General features: G+C 37.4%; 2 protein-coding genes across 20 annotated transcripts in view; one reads left to right on the top strand and one right to left on the bottom strand.

Annotated features, from left to right (window-relative positions):
- Positions 1-20,126, top strand: part of LOC745092 (uncharacterized) — a 125,386-nt gene that overhangs the window by 48,627 nt on the left and 56,633 nt on the right. For 9 of the 18 annotated variants that reach the window (XR_010150717.1, XR_010150725.1, XR_010150722.1 and 6 more), the window contains one exon: positions 6,149-6,467. Coding sequence is in view for 4 of the 18 variants with exons in the window: in XM_063792558.1 (XP_063648628.1) it covers positions 6,315-6,348 (34 nt within the window). In the remaining 14 variants the exon portion in view is untranslated. Of the gene's footprint in view, positions 1-6,148; positions 6,468-20,126 lie in introns of those variants that run through there. The other 9 variants (XR_010150716.1, XM_063792559.1, XM_054665321.2 and 6 more) reach the window with 4 other exon arrangements.
- Positions 12,661-18,207, bottom strand: KCNRG (potassium channel regulator). 2 transcript variants are annotated; one of them, XM_522758.9, is made up of 2 exons: positions 17,513-18,207; positions 12,661-13,364 (listed from the first exon to the last, which is right to left on the bottom strand). In XM_522758.9, the coding sequence occupies exons 1-2, from the start codon at positions 18,088-18,090 to the stop codon at positions 13,124-13,126; spliced, it is 819 nt and encodes a 272-aa protein (XP_522758.2). In that variant the 5' UTR covers positions 18,091-18,207; the 3' UTR covers positions 12,661-13,123. The 2 variants fall into 2 exon arrangements, with proteins under 2 accessions (XP_522758.2, XP_054521301.1); XM_054665326.2 differs by lacking the exon at positions 12,661-13,364 and adding an exon at positions 14,547-14,761.

Genomic DNA, 20,126 nt, shown 5'->3' with positions numbered 1-20,126 from the left:
TGAATTGTAAGGCATGACCCTTTTTCCTAGCATTGCGTTTGTGTTTTTCCCAGCATCTGAATTCTACCTGCCCACCCAGACCCACAGTACTCTGCTTCTGGATCTTGCCTACCTAAATCCATAGCGTTCAAATGCTTTGCCCTGAAATCATCTGGCTTTTGGACTACACTGGGAAATCATCTGGCTTCTGGACGACTTTGTATAGGGACCCAAGTACATTTCCAAATTAGGCCTTCCATAGAGAGAACTCCTTTTTAAAAAAGTAGTTGAGAATTCCCTTTTTTTTTTTTTTTTTTTTTCCAGACAGTCTTGCTCTGTCACTCAGGCTAGAGTGCAGTGGCCTGATCTTGGCTCGCTGCAATCTCTGCCTCCCGGGTTCAAACAATTCTCCTGCGTCAGCCTCCCAAGTAGCTGGGATTACAGACACACACCACCGCGCCCAGCTAATTTTTGTACATTTAGTAGAGACGGGTTTCGCCATGTTGGCCAGGCTGGCCTCGAACTCCTGACCTTGTGATCCACCCGCCTCGGCCTCCCAAAGTGCTGGGATTACAGGCATGAGCCACTGTGCCCAGCCTAGTATTATAATCTTATATAAAATTGTGCTGCTTATTTTTCATTTTAATGTATTCATTTAGAATGTATAATTTTACAATTTGTGGTATCTAGTATATTTTAGCTAAAGTTTTCTTCCATATATAAAGAAAACAAAATGAAAACATCTGACACAGTAGATGATATCTATTTGAATTAATAATGATTCAATCTGACTTATTTAGCATGGCAGTTTTAAAAGATAAATCTTAAGAATCCTATTTCCAATAAACAATCTTAATCTTAGGGCCTTCTCTGTTTTTCAAAGTATTTACTTTTCATATTCAGTATTTTTGTATTTAGCTTCTCTCAGTTGAAAAGATAAAAGTTCTCATAGAAATAGTAAAGTGAATTTTTTAGATTAAATAATCCTTTTTCTAATCTTTCAATTATCTTACTTGCTGTTATGGGGGAAAATGCTTTAACCATAGGAATGTCTAAAGAAATAACTTAGAATTCATTGAAGAAGTCATACAAGAATTAAGAATAATATGCAAAAAGTAAAAATATAAATTAGAAGTGAAAATGTTCATTAGATTAATTTGATGATTCTTACGTTGAGAATCTATAAGTTATTTTCTGCATTGCCCTCATTTTTAAAGTCTCAAACAGTGGTCAATTATGTGTGTATAGCTATTCATTCATCCAACATGTCTCTTTGTTCAGAGGCACTTGCCTCTGTTGCTAGTCTCTTCAGTTTCATCAGGATGCATTTTATTAAGATAACAGTTGAGCATGTACAAGAAGCTAAAGCTTACCCACACGTTTAGAAGGCCATGAAATGAAACAATAAAAGATTATAATGTTATAATAAAATTCATATTTGTGATTATGCTAAAGAAGTATTTAGGTAGCTTGGTAACTTTGCCTGAGAAATGACAGTGTAAACAGAAGCTTAAACTGTTCCTGTCCCAGAGAAGTTAATTGTGGTCATATTCAAATACTTGAGAATTGGCTCTGTCATTGCTTAGTTGAAAGACCTTAAGTTACTGTCTTTCTCTAAGCCTTTAAATTTTAAATAAGATATTGAACTTGGCTCTATCTTGTCCCAAATTTTTATAATCCTAGAAGAGAGTCAGCCTTCAATATATTCATTTTGGAGATATTTAGTATAGTGACATATTACTTAAAATAGCAGATGGGAAAAATTAAATATAATCTCATAGATTTATGTGGAGAATTCAACATCATCTTAGAGTTCTGGAAATTGTGTTTAACTTTACCATTTATAGAAACTATGTTAGATTTCATTTCTCTTACTCTTTGTCAGATCGACACCTTGACTGTGTGAGACGTGATTAACAAAAAGGAAAACTACCCCCACTGGAAGTTGTTAAAGGAAAGGCAATGCAAATGAAAAACAAGAAAAAGAATTTCTAAAAGTTTTATCAGACAAAAATTTAATTGAATCAATGGGGCAATCTGGAGTTCTGGATGATTCTGTTAATTGAAGTTTACAATCATTTTTATTTTATTTTTATTTATTTACTTATTTTGAGACAGAGTCTCACTCTGTTACCAGGCTGGAATGCAGTGGCGCGATCTCAGCTTACTGCAACCTCCGCCTCCCTGGACCAAGCGATTCTCATGTCTCAGCTTCCTGAGTAGCTGGGATTACATGCGTGCACCACCACACCCAGCTAATTTTTTTTTTTTTTTTTCTTTTTGAGACAGAGTTTTGCTCTGTCGCCCAGGCTGGAGTGCAGTGGCGTGATCTTGGCTCACTGCAAGCTCTGTCTCCTGGGTTCACGCCATTCTCCTGCTTCAGCCTCCCGAGTGCCTGGAACTACAGGCACCCGCTACCACACCTGGCTAATTTTTTGTATTTTTAGTAGAGACGGGGTTTCACCGTGTTAGCCAAGATGGTCTCAATCTCCTGACCTTGAGACCATCCTGACCTTGTGATCTGCCCGTCTCAGCCTCTCAAAGTGCTGGGATTACAGGCATGAACCACCGCGCCCGGCCGTTTTTTTGTTATTTTTATAGAGACGGGGTTTCACCATGTTGGCCAGGCTGGTGTCGAACTCCTGACCTCAGGTGACCCACCCGCCTCGGCCCTCCAAAGTGCTGGGATTACAGGCATCAGCCACTGCACCTGGCCTAGTTTTTAAAAAAATTTTATTTAACACCTATAAAGCTTCTGGAGTATAATCATTTTAAACCTTGTTTGAATATTTTCTAAAACATTAATAAATGGTAATATTTCAATATATTTTCTTGCCTTAATAAAGTATATGCTGAATATCATTACATTTTATAAATAAAGACATACCTTATTATCAAGTCTTATGTAATACAGTAGTGTCTCCCATTTTCCATTTAGTTACACACAGTCAACTGAAGTCTGGAAATATTAAATGGAAAACTCCAGAAATAAACAACGTTTAAGTTTCAAATTGTGTGTCATTCTGAGTAGCATGATGAAATCTTGCACCATCTTGCCTAGGATCGCAGTCATCCCTTTGTCCATTGTATCTATGCTGTAGATACTATCTGCCTGTTAGTTACTTAGTAGCCATCATGGTTATCAGACCCACTGCCCCAGGATTACAGTGCTTGTGTTCATATAATCCTTATTTAATTCATAATCCTTATTTAATTCATAATGGCCCCAAACCACAAGAGTAGTGATGCTTGCATTTTGTTAAATTGTTTTATTTTACTATTATTCTTGTTAATCTTACTGTGCCTAATTTACAAATAAAACTTTATCATATATATTTTTAGGAAAGCACATAGTATATATATATAAAGTTACATACTATCCACAGTTTCAGGCATTCACTAGGGGTCTTGGAAGGTATCTCCTGTGAATAAGGGTGAACTACTATATTCTGTAATGTAGGTATAGAGGTTTTAAAAATTGTGCTGAATGTGTTTTAAGCCAAGGATGTTTGATGTTTGATTGCAATTTTTCCTAAGATTGACTTTTTTTTTTTTTTTTTTTTGGAAGTAGAATGCTAGTGACTAATGCAGGTTAACTAAAGCTTCAACTTGAATAATCTTCATTTCCTTTAAGCAAAATTTCACTTCATTCCAAACTGAACAAAATTACATTGTATTTATGATTTCACTACACATTTGAAAGATGCACACTCTAAAGGATTCAAATTACAAACCTTTTCCGTTATAACCTAGTGGTTGTTAGCAAGGCTATGTATTTGTAAATGTCTCCTACTGCCAGAAATTGTTTGTTTCAGAGGGGATTGGATTATCAAGAATGGCTGCTGCTTTTGTTCATGGCTGTGTTGTATATAAGTGATAGAGTTGGACAGTTTTATTCATATGCACATCTACTTTTTAATAGCATGATGATCTGAGGTGATAATTTGAGGCTCCAAGTTCTGAAAAGAAGAATGAATATAGTTTTATTTAATCAAAAATAGTTATTGTTAAAATACTACTTTTAAATGCCTAAAGCGTTTCCTGCTTGCATTTTTAAAGTGACATTATCTTTATTATTAAGGGCCTACTCTAGGTCCGGTACTTCACTATAGTCTATAAAAGATGGTCCCTGTCAGCAAAGAACTGTAACCTGTATGAGAATATTATACTAACATACAAGAAACAAGTAGAGAATAATGGAATGTAAACTCTGGCTTGCTAACTTAAGTGTGGTAGAAGCTTGAAGGAAATGTGGACTTAAACTTATCAGAGAAGACTTATAAGAGGATATGAAAGGTGAGCTGGGCTGAAAAAGTGGTTAAGATTGATTATGTGAAATGAAGGAATGATAACTTGCGAGTGCAGAAAACAACATGAACCAAGACATGATGAAGTAGCAAGGAGTAAAGTAGATACAGTATAATGAAGGCAAAGAGTAGATACTAGGGAATTGGTAGGGAAATGAGTATAATCATGTTTGAGATTGTTTTCCTTCCTTTGCATAATTTACCCTCATTTCTAATCAAAGAAAGCAAGGGTATTCAGATTGCCTGCAGCCCTTCAAGAGCCATGGTGTGTTGCTTTGAAGAAAAAAAAACAAAAAACTTGTAAGAAATACTGGAAGGAAACCTAGACATAAATAAGTTTACCCTAAATAATTGGGAGTCTGTGGCTTTTAACTCAGCAAATCAGGTGAGAAATCTTGAGAGGAAAGAGTTGCCTAGGCAAAATGCTATATCTAGGATATTTTTTGCCTTAAGTAAGATTGACTTTACCACTATGGGAGTAATTGTCAATGAATACCATAATAACTGTTTTAGTTAAGTCAAAGAGAAATAATACTTTTTCAAACCTGACTCAGATTTTCATCCAAGCCTTAACTCAAGTTATTTACTCCTAGAATGTCCTTTCCCTCATCTTCAATTGTCTAAAACTTAAGCTATTTACCCCCTACATGAAATTTTTCCAGTTCACTTTTCCTCCTCAGCCAAAAATACCATTTCTGTCATTTAAGCTTCCATACCTGACTTAGAACAAATGCATGCTGTCTTATGGGAAGGGGCCATCTTATTCTTTATCGTATATTCTGCAAGCCTAGCCTAGTGTCTTAAACATAGTGGGTGTAAAATAAGTGACCATTGATTGCTGAAAATCAGGAGTAATACCTTTATGGTAAAGTGGTAGAAAGGCTGCATACCTGCTAGATAAATACAGAAATATGCAGGTTATTTTCTGATAATTTAGGAGTGCCCTCTACCTTTTACTACTTCACTGATCAGAGCTCTTCTCATTCTGTGTGAGCTATTAACATTCATTCCTCAGGTCTCAGGTACCTTAAAATGTCATTTTTTTTTTTTTTCAGCAAAACCAGCAAAGTGTGGGTAGGGGTATGAATAATCAGGCCTGTGAAATTTTGTTATCTTTTGGGGGGTCATTAGTGATCTAAATGATCATTTCTAACCTTTCCAATGAAGTGTGAAATTCTATAAAGTTTAACTGTTATTTTGGGGCCTTTATTTGTGTATCTCTGAGGAGATAGGAGGTGGTAGTAGAATAAAGAATCCTTACATTTAAAAATACTTTTCAAGAAATGCCATTACCATAATCACAGAAACAAAAGCATTGAGGATCTGCTGTAATTCTTTAAGGTAACTCTAAAATTAATGGAATGTTTTCGAATGCCTAAACTTACTGGAGCCACCTTATTGAGTGATATAGGCTTTCTCATAAACTTTCTTGGACAATTTTATAGGAGACCAAATGCCTTTCCTCCTTCTCCCAGCTCGGCCCTTCAAAAAGAAACCAAGCCACACCAAAACTTTCAAAAAAATCTAAGAAGGCAAAGAAAGTTGTGGATCAAATAAGTACCATTTGTTTACTGCTATGACATTTAAGTCATATTTATAATAAGGATTCATTTTTATGTACCCTTATATAGCATTTATATAAAATTTATAGGACATTTCTGTTTTCCAGAACCCAATGTATAAATTACATTGATTGAAAAGCCTGTTGCTGTTGGTTTTGGTTTGGCTTTGAGGGTGGTTTACATATTTGTTATATCTACCTTTTAACCAAAAGTCAAGAATTCAACCAGCAATTAAATAATAATTCCTGTGGTAAAGCACTTTCCCTTCTATATTGATTTTCTTTATGAACTGTTTTCCAGGTGTAAATTTTGATACCACCATTGCCGCCTTCCCCTCAAAAAAGGTGAGAACTGACTAAACTACTGGTACTTAGACCATGTGGAGAAGGAACTGAAAATGGAAACAGAAACACGTCTGTACAGAGCAGAGTGTCAGATAATAGCTCATTTTAGTAGAGGGCAATAAATGCCACATGAGATGATCACCTCAGCAGAAAACTGTAAGTAAATGGAGACTTACAGGAGAATTGAACAGTTGTTTCTGCTGACTCAGTAAAAAGTCTTCATTTTATAATTTGTGGCCTGCATGCTTGTAAATTAAAATGCATTGAGTTGTCAAGTAATGGACTTGTCTGGTTTATAGGTAGGAATTTAAGCCAAAATTGAATGCAACATTCCCCCAGAAGTAACCTGGGATCTGTGCCATAAAACCTAAGGCAAAGGTTACATGAATTTGTATTACTAGGTTAGAACTAGGCTATTGAGCCTTTGCCTAGAAAACCAATCAGAGGATTTGGTCTTGATATAGCAGGGAATAGGGAGGCATTATAGCCTATTGATTTGTTTGGAATTAAATGTGGCAATACTATATATAGAAATGTCTAAGAAATAAAGTATGGTAGCAAGGAAACTGGGCATGTGACTATTGTAGTAATCTAGGGGTGAAGAAACCTGAACAGCAATAGTGGCAGGAGAATGGAGGTGAAAGAATAAATTTAAGATATTTCAAAGGAAAAAGTTGTTGAATATCATGATGGGTTGGATAAAAGGGAGGTGTAAAAGATTATACATTTTCTATACTGGAAGACAATGGAGTTACCAATGAAAGAAAGGAGATAGTTAAGAAACTAGTTTAAGGCCGGGTGCGATGGCTCATGCCTGTAATCTTAACACTTTGGGAAGCAGAGGTGGGTGGATCCCTTGAGGTCAGGAGTTTGAGACCAGCCTGGCGAACATGGTGAAACCCCACCTCCACTAAAAATACAAAAATCAGTCAGACGTGGTGGGTCATGCCTGTAATCCCAGCTACTCAGGAGGCTGAGGCAGGAGACTCGCTTGAACCTGGGCAGTGGAGGCTGCAGTGAGCCGAGATCATGCCACTGCACTCCAGCCTGGGTGACAGAGTGACTCTGTCAAAAAAAAAAAAAAAAAAAAAGAAAAGAAACTAGTTTAAGAGGGGGAAAATATGTTCCATTTCTGCAATGTATTTAAGGTGATATTTAGGCGTTCAGCTTGAAATGTCTTCATTTAAGGTGGCTGGATATACAGAACTGGAATTCTATGTAAAAGTCAGGCTGGAGAGGTAAATTTGGCAGTTACATAAGGCTGATAAGGGTAGAAAAGCTGACTGAAGCTCTTTATGAAGGACAGTCGGTCCCTTTCTTTTAGAAAAAATATGAACACACCTTTATGTAAATAAACTATATCATTAGTATGTAATCTTAAACATTTCTAGAATTGAATAAGAACTCTACCTTTTTCCTTAGAGTGTCATATCTCAAGCCTGTGCCTGTTAGAAAATCCCTACGCTTATATCAATTATGAGAGTCAATGACTGAAATGTGTTAATACTCTTAAACCTTACCTTCTCTTAATAAAACCAAGATCTTTGCCAGTATTAGGCTAAGGGAATGAAATTGAGAACTTAAAGTCCAAATAATTCAGTCAGTTAAAACTTTATAAAATTGACCTGGCTTTAATTTCTCAAATGGAAAGCAAGTAATTGAATTGGGGGAAGTGTGCTAGTCTCCAGTTTCAAGAAACAGTACAGCACAAAGACCTGGCATTCTAGCTGAAGAGCTGTAATAATAAACAGAAATTTGAAAACCAGGAAGACAAGTTTTCCAAGAGTGCAACTGTGGCATTTCAAAGGAGATTTAACAAGAAATTCCGGAAGATGGCCAAAAATAGGTTTAGATAATTGAGATTCTTTATTTGAATACTTGTTTTTGATGGAGAAACATACTTAAGAGGAAATGAAGGTTCTGTCTAAGGTCTGAAACTGTTTTTCACCCTAAAGCAGGTTTGCTTCTGAAGAAAACTATTAGCAAAAAAAAAAATCAAATAGGAATTCAGTGCTGCTTAGATTGTAGGAGTTTAAAAAGTGACCAATGCAACCATTTTTAGAAAATTAATTGAAAGGAACTATTTTTGTTTTCTAGGAGCAAAACCTTGTTTTCTAGGATTCCTATTTGTAAAGTTAAAGTATCACCCTGTTTACCCAGTTATTACTTGCCATGAAAAAATAGCCTCCCAGCATCAGACAGAAATACAATGTTACTCTACATCTTTAATTGTTTTTTATTCCAGTCATAAAACAGCTTCTGAAATTGATTTTTAATATGGTCTATTTTAATGATATGTAAGGAAACCTAGAATGTTAATCTGCATTTCAAATTAGCCTTGTAAAACCTCAGTAATATGTCTTCTGGATATATCAGGATCTTTTGGACCATTTTACCTTAATTATTGAACCAATTGATTAATCCAAATTCAGTAAACTTAAAATGACCTCAAATTGGGTTACCCAGAACTAGGAATATTTCTGTATTCCATCCTACTTACATCTGATTTACATGCCTGGTCTGCTAACTTCTTTCTTTTTATGACTCCTAAGTTATGGAGGTAAGTGAAGATTTACTATCAATTATAGTCATGTGACACTCATTTTGAACTTATATTCTCTTAGTTTTTTTAATTTTAAGCATGCTGGTAGCATTACATTGTTCTTAGCAAATTAAGTATATCCCAATTTTAACTGGACTATTCTCTGCTTAAACATACAATTTTGTGTAATCTGCAACAAGTTTATATCCCCATATACATCTATATTTTCATCTCCTTTCCATATGGCATTACCCAAGTAAACTTTTTTTTCTTTAATGGAGTCTCACTTCTTCGCCCAGGCTGGAGGGCAATGGTGCAATCTCAGCTTACTACAACCTCTGCCTCCCAGATTCAAGCGATTCTCCTGCCTCAGCCTCCCCAGTAGCTGAAATTGCAGGTGCCTCCCACCAAACCTGGCTAATTTTTGTATTTTTAGTAGAGACGGGGTTTCACCATGTTGGTCAGGTTGGTCTCGAACTCCTGACCTCAAGTGATCCTCCCACCTCGGCCTCCCAAAGTGCTGGGATTACAGGCGCGAGCCACTGCGCCTGGCCCCAAGTAAACTTCTAATTGAAAATATTCTGGGGTAGTTTCTGTAATCTGTAACTTGAGTCAACTCTTTCAGATTGTATTATTTAAATTATCCTCATCCATCTTTGAATCTACTATAAATCTTGTTTTTCCAAGCATCTATTCACTGAGACTATAGCTTCCAAATGTTTCAGTTCAGTTCACTTGAGCTTGTTAGATGCCCAGCACTATGGGGGAGTATGACATAGACCACTATAGCACAGTCTCAGTCCTCATCTTAAAAGAACTCATGGAACCTTAAACATTGCAGCCAGATTTCCTTGGAGGTCTCTTATTACAGAAAGGGTAGACCAGGTGCAGTGGCACACGCCTGTAATCCCAACACTTTGGGAGGGTGAGGTGGAAGGATTGCTTGAGCCCAGAAGTTTAAGACCAGCCTGGGCAACATAGTAAGACTTCATCTTTACAAAAAAAAAATTAAAAATTAGCCAGGCATGGTGGCATGCACTTGCAGTCCCAGGTACTCAGGAGGCTGAGGCTAGAGGATAGCTTGGGCTCTGGATTTTGAGGTTACAGTGAGCCATGATAGCACCACTGCACTCTAGCTGGGTGACAGGGTGAAATCCTGCTTTAAAAAAAAAAAAGGGTAAAACAAATCTCTCCTATTTGGCCTCATACTCATAAACCTGAAGAAATTCACATTCTTTCCAGAAGTGTTGTGAGATGATGAAGAATAATATGAAATGAAACAGTTATTTGGTATGTTTTACCCTACTGATAAAAAGCCATTTGTTTAATAAAAAGCCATTTGCTTTAATGATTTCTGGATTTTGAGGTGTTGGTGTGAAATCTGAAGGTACAGAAGACTACCTACCTAAAAGCCTTGTGTGGTTAGGCAAGTCTTAAACACATTTTAGTTTTGGGAGCAAGGTCCTATTTATTTTGCTACATGTTTAGTTCTGTTTTTATTCTGTGCCATGCGTAATATCATTTTCCATTTTCACCCATGTAAGATTTTAGCTTTTTATCCATGAAAATATTTTTGTGATTGGATCTCATAGTTTAGTTAAATATTAAGGTATTTTCGATGATGAAGTGTTTTGATAAAATTTGTACTTTTCATTTATAATAGGCCCAAAAGAAATCCTTTTTTTTTTTTTTTTTTTTTTTTTTTTTGAGACAGAGTCCCACTCTGTCACCTAGGCTGGAGTGCAATGGCATGATCTCGGCGGAGGCTGCAACCTCCGCCTTCCAGACTCAAGCAGTTCTCCTGCCTCAGCCTTCCAAGTAACTGGGGACTACAGGCAGGTGCCACCATGCCCAGCCAATTTTTGTAATTTTTGGTGGAGACGGGGTTTCACCATGTTAGCCAGGCTGGTCTCCTGACCTCAGGTGATCCGCCTACCGCAGCCTCCCAGAGTGCTGGGATTACAGACGTGAGCCACCTCGCCCAGCCAGAAATCCTAGTAAGTCTTGAGGTATAGTTCTACAGCAAAGCCGGTAATTGTGATTTTTGGGGTTTTTTGTTGTTGATGTTGTTTTTAAATCACAGAGAGATGGGGGTCTCACTGTTGCTCAGGCTGATCTCGAACTCCTGGGCTCAAGGATCCTTCCGCCTTGACCTCTCAAAATGCTGGGATTATAACCACCAGGCCAGCCCAGTACTTACGTTTTTTACTAGGTCATTGATATTCCAGAAAGCTAAGTATTTTTAGTAATTTTAAAATGTCCTATCTTTATTTCTGAGCATTTGTTTAAAAATGCTAAGTCTGATGCCACATTGCTGTCTCCCATGGGTCCTTTGGTTCCAGGAAGGTAATACAATTTCATAAATTTATTTTTGAAGATTTCCTCACAATAGCTTCTACGTTGCTAAACTTGCCATTACAGTCAACTTCCCTAGCACAGAGGAAAAATAGCAGTAGAATATAAGAGATTGAGTGCTCTTAGCAAATCTTTTATTACCCCAGCATAGTCTCTAGTGGTGTAATTCTCTATTGATGTGAACATTTCTATTACTTATGATAGAGAATCAGTACAAAAGTTTATAAAGCAAAGCTGAAGTTTGTCACTTGTAAATGGTATAAAGGACAAATTAGAAACAGATTTTGATTTCCTAAACCATGTATTTCTCAAGCTGCTTTCTTATGACCATTTTATACTACTTCAGGCTCCTGATTTCAAATACATTTTTAAAGCACCTAAATAGGCCAGGCATAGTGGCTCACACCTGTAATCCCAGCACTTTGGGAGACTGAGGCGGGCGGATCACCTGAGGTCAGGAGTTCGAGGCCAGCCTAGGCAACATGGTGAAACACCATCTCTACCAAAAATACAAAAAATTAGGTGGGCGTGATGGCACATGCCTGTAGTCCCAGCTACTCAGGAGGCTGAGATGGGAGGATCACTTGAGCCTGGGAGATGGAGGTTGCAGTGAGCTGAAATCGCACCACTGCACTCCAACCTGGGTAACAGAGTGAGACCCTGTCTCAAAAAAAAAAAAAAAGCAGTCTAAATTAATCTTGACTTTACCATACCCTAAGAACTCTTTGTAATTACAACTTGTATATTAAATCCAAGAGTAAAATTAAGCATTAGAGCTGTTTTTCAGAAAAGATTTGTAGGGAGAACTTCTAATCACTTATAAGGTAAATTATTGAGGTTCAAGAATCATAAGCTAAAATTTCGGTGCCTTGGCTAGGCATGGTGGCTCACACTTGTAATCCCAGTGCTCTGGGAGGCCAAAGTGGGAGAATCACTTAAGGCCAGGAGTTCGAGACCAGCCTGGACAACATGTGAGACCTCATCTCTACAAAAAATAAAAAACAATTACCCTGGCATGGTGGTATGTGCCTGTAGTCCCAGCTACTTGGGAGACTGAGGTGGGAGGATCACTTGAGCCCAAGAGTTTGAGGCTGCATGAGTTATGATTACACCAGAATTCACTACAGCTTCCAACTCCTGCACTCCAGCCTGGTGACAGAGTATTATATAAAGAGTATTAAATAAATAAATAAAATATTTGGTGCCTTGTCAGAAATGAAACTGTGATTGATAAAAACATGCTGGGGCTGGGCACGGTGGCTCACGCCTGTAATCTCAGCACTTTGGGAGGCTGAGGCGGGCTGATCACGAGGTCAAGAGATTGAGACCATCCTGGCCAACATGATGAAACCCCATCTCTACTAAAAATACAAAAATTAGCTGGGCGTGGTTTCGCCTGCCTGTAATCCCAGCTACTCGGGAGGCTGAGGTAGGAGAATCACTTGTACCCAGGAGGTGGGGGTTGCAGTGAGCCGAGATCGCACCTTTGCACTCCAGCTTGGGCAACAAGAGCGAAACTCCGTCTAAATAAATAAATAAATAAATAAATAAAATGCTGAAACAAACATAAGTGGGAAAATACGGAAGGCCCAACTATTTATTTACATATAATATTTCTACATATTTATGGGGTACACGTGGCATTTTGTTGCATGCATAGAAGGTGTAATGATCAAGTCAGGGTACTTAGGGTATCCATCAGTTTGATCAATTTTTTTTTTTTTAGACAGTCTTCCTCTGTCACCCAAGCTAGTGTGCAGTGGCGTAATCTCGGCTCATAAGCATTCATGAAGAAGAGAAAGGGAAAGATGTATTGAAGGTAGAACATATACCAAAGCACCAAGTACATGGAGTTGTCTAGAGAGCAGCAGGCATTATGGCTTAAGCACAGTTGGGGCCTGGTTGCCCAGAGACGGCATGGCAGCAGATGAAGCCAAGAGTTAGGCTGAGTGTAGATTTGGCTAACATGTATGCCCTAAATACGTAATGAAACAAGAAAAATGGCAATTTCTCTTTAAAAGAGGATAGACAACTTCATTTCTTTATCTGAGATTGCTCTGGTATGATGATAGTCTCTGGTTTTGGTGTTTCATTCGTGATGAGCACTTCAGGGCTTTTTATCCTTTCAAAGCTATAGCATTCAGTTTTGTCTTCAGAAGATACTGTTCTAGTGCTGACCAAATGAAAGCCTTCCTTTAATAAAGTGTCAATCAGTAAGCCGAGGACATTTGTTCCGTTGGCCAATTTTCGGTTATCAGGTTTTATAGAAACATACCTAGGACACACAAAAAGCAGCTTAATTATAAAGCATCCCTTTAATAACTAGTAAAACTATACACATAAATTTGACTTACAACCTCAAAGGCATCATACCTTCTCAAGACAGATTTTTTTTTTAATTTCATTTACTTTACAAATCCAAATGAGTGATTTTTTTTTTTTTTTTTTTTTTTTTTTTGAGACGGAGTCTTACTCTGTCACCCAGACTGGTGTGTAGTGGTGTGATCTTGGCTCACAGCAACCTCTGCCTCCCAGGTTTAGGCTATTCTCTTGCCTCAGCCTCCTAAGCAGGTGGGATTACAGGCGCACACCACCATGCCCGGCTAATTTTTGTATTTTTAGTAGAGATTGAGTTTCATCATGTTGGCCAGGCTGGTCTCAAACTCCTGACCTCAAGTGATCCACCCATCTTGGCCTCCCAAAGTGCTGGGATTACATGCATGAGCCACCGTGCTAGGCTGCCAAATCAGTAATCAGGTGCTGAAAATCGAGACCTTGCTGTGATTTTGAAAGTCATTTCAATTCCATATTTAGAAGTAAACCAACACTCATCAATTTGAGAGATCACTTTCTAAAGAAAACATTTGATCAAACAATTAAATTGTATTAATTTTTATATAACTATTTCCAATTTTGTTTTGAATTTGCTATTAGTTGATTGAATCAAATATTTTAATGAATGCTGTGCACTTACAATTTCCCCTCCAGATCTAATCTTATCAATTATTAGCACTGACATTATGGATTTTCCTTTGCGACTTACTCCTATCAAATTTACCTTTTTTTAAGTGAAATTTTGCAGATATGAAATGTCAAGATTTTATTGTCACTTTTTACGCAATAACTCTCCATTGTCAAAGAGCACAACTTGGGGTCAAAAGCCTCTGGAGAGTGGAAAGGGCAAAATCTTCTATTCACTGAGGTGCTCCACAGAACAAATGCAGTACACAGAACCAATTCAAGAAAAATGCACATGAGGAGGCGGAGCTTGCAGTGAGCCAAGATGGCGCCACTGCACTCCAGTCTGGGTGACAGAGCGCGACTCCGTCTCAAAAAAAAAAAAGAAAAGAAAAAAAGAAAAAAATGCACATGAACTTTTCAGATTAGCTATCTGTTGGCTTTAATAATGTCAGCATAGGCTGGGCGTAGTGCCTCATGCCTGTAATCCCAGCATTTTGGGAAGCCGAGGCTGGTGGATCACCTGAGGTCGGGAGTTTGAGACCAGCCTGACCAACATGGTGAAACTCCGTCTCTACTAAAAATACAAAAATTAGCTAGGTGTGGTGGTGCATGCCTGTAATCCCAGCTACTCGGGAGGCTGAGGCAGGAGAATCACTTGAACCCCAGAGGCAGAGGTTGTGGTGAGCCGAGATCACGCCATTGCATACCAGCCTGGGCAACAAGAGTGAAACTCCATCTCAATAATAACATTAATATCAGCATAACACATCTGCATGGATACAGCTTTATGACTCGTTCCTTATCTGCCATCAAAAATGTTTTCATAAAACTCTTTGTGTCCTCCCACCATTAGTTTATGAGATGTGAAGAAAAAGCTAACTTAGATTAGTTCAGGCAGAAACCTAAACTATCTGTAGTTTTAAGGGATAAAATGATGCTTGGGGACATCCCTAACCTTCTTCTAATGATCATGCTTGAAGTAGAGTGGTTTTTGTAGTTCACATTTAGAAACTCATTCTAAGCAAAGAAACCAATAGTAAAATCTAAGAATTACCAAACTACAAAGCACATCTCAAAAAAAGTTTATTATGTTTGATACAACAGATTCTCAATATTAGCAAATCATTCCACTTACCCCCAAGCGCCAGATCTTGACTGTACAGTCTAAAAACATTTGTCAAAGTGAAAAAATGTTACAGAACATCTCATAAAAGAATTAAGATACAAATAGTATATACAGATAGTAGATTGTAACAAAGTGGAACGTACTTGCAAGACATCACCTAGCTAAAATACTTGATTCCCTATGAGGACAAACTGAAAAATAAAATATTTCAAGCACACAAAGAAAGGACAGAATAGGGGAAACCAATGGGAAATAGAAAGTCTAAAATTTTTAACATTTAAAAGCAACTACACTTTTCCATTTGAGCCAGTTCAAAAAGGAGAAGTCAAATAAAGACTTTAGAATCCTGTGACCAACTATAACTTGAGCTTGATAACATGAATGGCATCTGAAAGATGCAAGCCAAGTATTTCTAGTACTGTGACCTTGAGAGATAATAACTGAGCAACCTGCTAGGTTAACCTTGAGGGGTAAATCATATTGATAGAACAAACTGAATAAAGTGAATGATACACCAGACAATTAGGCACCAATTAGGCTCACTTCTCCATTTTCCAAACCTACCAAAAAATATCTGAATAGACAGATAGATTCAGACCAGGGAGTGAGCAAAAAATAAAAATGATTGCTAATTAGGCAATTATATACTAAAAGTGGGCCTTTTAAGGCCAGAGTTTTCATCCCAATCACCAGAGATCCCCATAATGTCACCGTATTCAGACTGGCTATCTCTACTTTTAAATTGGCACTGTCTAAAAATTCAAACATTTATGGAATGGTAAAAATTTTGAGCTTCAAACAATTGAATACCATTTGGTGATGCAAGAAAATGCTAATTTTAAAAATAGCTTCTGATTTTGGAATTATGGAAGTCTAAATATAATGTTTTCTCACTTTAAAATGGAAAAAACTTTCGTGCTGTTTCTAAAACACAAACAACATAAAAAGGGAAAACCATTTGGCACTGTGTACACACAGGAACATCCCAGTTTTAGTTTTTAATCATGTTTTTCAAGGTAACAATTACTTTCTCCAAATGCATGGTTTTTAAAGAGTACTTTGTATTTCCAGGACATCTTCTTTTGACCTAGTGTGTTTCTTCTTAAAAATCAATGACAGTTTTTTCTCTAGGTTTCTGACTTTTTGAAGCATGATCCCCAAAGAGGTCATAATCACTCAAATTTTAAAAACCAAAAAAATTTTCATTTTTGTTAAAGTATCCCATCAATGAAAATAAAGTTGTACAGAGGTTTGAGATAAAGATAAGGTATTAGATTTTCTTCACAATCAGCCTACTAGCTTGACTGGCTCTCTTTTCCCAAAATGACATTTCAAACTCTTTTGAAGGACAGGAAGTTATAAAATGTAAACAATTAAGAATTGTCATACTCGGTTATTCTACCTAGTGTCCTCCAGTTGGTAAGCAAGACCAAGGAGTGTGTCGTTAAGAGAGAGAGACACTGGTATCCTTCCTGTTGGCTACTGCTCAAGTTAAGAAAATATCTTAAAATACGCCTACGTTTACCAAAAAAAAAAAAAGTATATTTTAAATGATACCAATGAAGAACACATGCAGGCTTTTCTTTTCCTCCTAAAAATTAAAGCCAGCTTTCACAGTTGGTAAAATAATGGTAGGACAGCATTAAGACATTTTACGGGGGGAAAAAATGTTTGTGACAGCAGAGTGGAAATCAGCATTAGGATCCAGCCAAGAACAACAGAGGGAGTAAGTGAAGAATTGACTCAGGAGCAACTATCCTTAACATACTGACAGCCTATCCCAATATTTTGAGTTGTTTAAAAGCCAAGGCTGTAAGAGGATACCAAATTTGCCATGAGATATATCTGTCTTTAAGGGTGTTTAAAAATAAAGTCAGCTGAAGGAAAAAACAGTAGTTGAATCATAAAACTGAAAGAACAAATTATATAGTGTGTAAGGAACTCAAGAGAAACCAGTGAGCGAGCCTTTATGTGAACCACTGAAACAATCTCTTAAAAATAAGGCAATTCTTTTCTAAGTCAAATTCATTGGCAATGGAACATAATCTACAAAATTATTTTCTCCCATGATTTGAATGTCCATAGTCTCAGTTTTTTCTGGGCAGTCTTCATTTATTCCTTTTGTCCCACCTAATAATAGACCCTTTCACTCTAAAAAGTATCCCAGTTTGGAAAATAATTATTTGGTCATTCTACCCAACTCCACTGGTTACCCCAAAACATTATTTTGAATAATCATCTTTTCCAGGAGAAGTTACAGGCCTGAGGAACTTCAAGTTTTTAGAGAAAACATCACAAACTGGTATACAAGAGAAATACTGCAAAATACAAAATACCTGACTCCAGTTTGGTTATCAGTAGTGCTGTCAGAACCACACTGGAAAACCAGGTCATGGTAAGAAGGTCTTTGTGGAGGCAGTGGAAGTAAGGTCATCTGAGGAGGGAAAAAGTTACCATTCCAGGTCGGCGCTGAAAGTTGTTCTGTAAACACTGTAATCCTCCCAGTTAGCATCTCAATTGTTTTGCTGCAAGAGCCAAACACCCTGAAAAAAGCTTGAGTGTTCCGGCTTAGGAAATGTACCTCCACAAGAGCAGGTCTCGGCTGTAGCAGGTATGGGTTTAAGAGATCAACTAGAGAACGAAGTTCATAGAAAAGAGCCTCTCTCTGAAGCCTAAGATAGTCTGAAAATTCAGTGGGTAATAAAAGCTGGTGAGTTCTCAAAAAATCTAAGATGAAACTAAACAAATCACCATCTCTGTCTACAAAAATCTGGCCACCAACCATCTTGAATTCTTGGTCTCTGCCATCTAACATGCGTGCCAAACGAGAAGCAGGAAACTGCTTTATCGTAGAAAACCTTGTCGTGAATATCTTCCCTCCCACATTCAAAGTGACCAGTTCCTGACTACTCATTCTTCCCTCACTTCAAACTAGAGGCTACCATCAGCCACACTTAGGAAATCAACCTATAACCATAAATGTTGCTAGTTATACATGATTATGCAATGGAGGGGAGGGAAGAATAACAAAAACCAGACTTAGATTCCCAGGAAACTACTGTAAGGTAAATAGCGTATCCATGGCTGTGTTTGCAAATTCGAGTTGCCTGGGAACTTGTAGTATACAAAATGAAAAAGCAACAGATGAGGAACTAAATAGTTTAAGGAAAACTGCCAATATATCTGTAGACATCAAATAGATCCCTTTCCTGTCTTACATTTAAAAACTTATCCATGAAAACCTAGTAAACTATATATATATATATATATATATTTTTTTTTTTTTTTTAATTACTGGGAGGGGAAAAGCATTCTCCCTCCCCATACCTGTCTACCACGCAGAGGCTAGACTTAAACGTTTTTCTTAATTTCTTATGATCTCCTTAGCAATTTAGTGGCTAAATCATGAATTACATATTAGGAACGAGACAGCCATTACCTCGCCTGGCAAGCTCAATTTGACTATTCTCATAGCTAGAAGGAAATCATTTCTTCTGTGCTTTAAATTTAGTTGCCACCTTTTATCCTGTCCCCATTTTCATTACCTCCTCTCAACCAAATTAGAGGACTGAGGTAAAGAACTCTTATTTTCAGAAAGTCTATTCCACTTAATGGGCTTTCAAGGAATATCTTACTCTAAGACAGAAATAAGGCAGACTAGAGAGCAGTTATAAGGTTACTTCTTTTGTTATATGAATTCTAAGCAAGGTGTTTATTCCATGAGAGGGTATCTTTATCTCATGTGAGCAGACAGAACAGCATTAGTGTTCAGTTGATTACTTTGTAATAGCTGACAGACTGTTTTATCTGTTGTCAAATTAGTCTTAACTACACTAAACATTCTTTCTGTAAGCAAGTGGATTGGTTTGGTTGTACACTTGCCATCTTTGGAACAAAACAACACATAGCTGCCAGAAAAAAGGTAGTCTTCCCATTTCCTGCTCTTGCCATGTGTTCTATATATACATATATATATGTATATATATGTGTACATATATGTGTGTGTGTGTGTATATATATATATATTTTTTTTTTTGGTCGAGACTGGGTCTTGCTATGTTTACGAAGCTGGTTTCGAACTGGAACTCCTAGCCTCAAATAATCCTCCCACATCACTGTCCTAGAATGCTGAAATTATAGACATGAGCCACCATGCCCAGCCACCTGATCCTTTTTTTTAACCTATCTATGCTTTTGCTTGCATAGCCACTTAACATTTCTAGTTGATCATCTTTGGTGAAAACTACAAAAACAAAGGAGAAAAGGGCAGATTGAAAGCTCCACTCTCCTAAAAATGTAAACTTATCACAAGAAAATGCCAGGTTTTGTATGTACCATTCACATTTTGGTGATAATTAACTCTCTGTAGAAAATTTTGGAAATCTAATTAATTAGTACCTTCAATACCCTTAGTTGTCTCCCACACACGCGTGTGTGTGAAATCTTCTACAATATCTTTCCTTTTTTAGACCATGTTCACTGTCAAAAAGGTGCTTTAAGAGCAGTCTTTGGCCGGGCACGGTGGCTCACACCTGTAATCCCAGCACTTTGGGAGGCCGAGGCAGGCGGATCATGAGGTCAGGAGATCAAGACCATCTTGGCTAACAGGATGGTCTTGAGGGACAGTGAAACCCTGTCTCAACTAAAAATACAAAAAATTAGCTGGGCGTGGTGGCACGCGCCTGTAATCCCAGCTACTCAGGAGGCTAAGGCAGGATAATCACTTGAACCTGGGAGGTAGAGGCTGCAGTGAGCCAAGATTGTACCACTGCACTCCAGCCTGGGCGACAGAGCAAGACTCCATCTCAAAAAAAAAAAAAAAAAAAAAAAAAAAGTGATCTTTACTGCATGCTTGAAGAACAATCACTACTATACTACCTATACTTCCATCAATACAATATTAGATCATATGATCTCTCACCTATTTTTATCACAGCATAAATACAACCA

This window comes from Pan troglodytes, chromosome 14 (genome assembly GCF_028858775.2).
Source record: "Pan troglodytes isolate AG18354 chromosome 14, NHGRI_mPanTro3-v2.0_pri, whole genome shotgun sequence".
In the NCBI taxonomy this organism is placed as follows: Eukaryota; Metazoa; Chordata; class Mammalia; order Primates; family Hominidae; genus Pan; species Pan troglodytes.
Note: the sequence above shows the minus strand (reverse complement) of the source record. Positions and strands in the feature narration are given on the sequence as shown.

What these genes read in the sequence shown, in the direction of transcription:
- KCNRG (XM_522758.9), bottom strand. Translation starts at nt 18,090, where the DNA reads ATGAGTAGTCAGGAACTGGTCACTTTGAATGTGGGAGGGAAGATATTC. An exon ending in GATAACCAAACTGGAGTCAG is followed by an intron (nt 13,365 to 17,512) that starts GTATTTTGTATT and finishes TGTGTGTCCTAG; the next exon opens with GTATGTTTCTATAAAACCTG.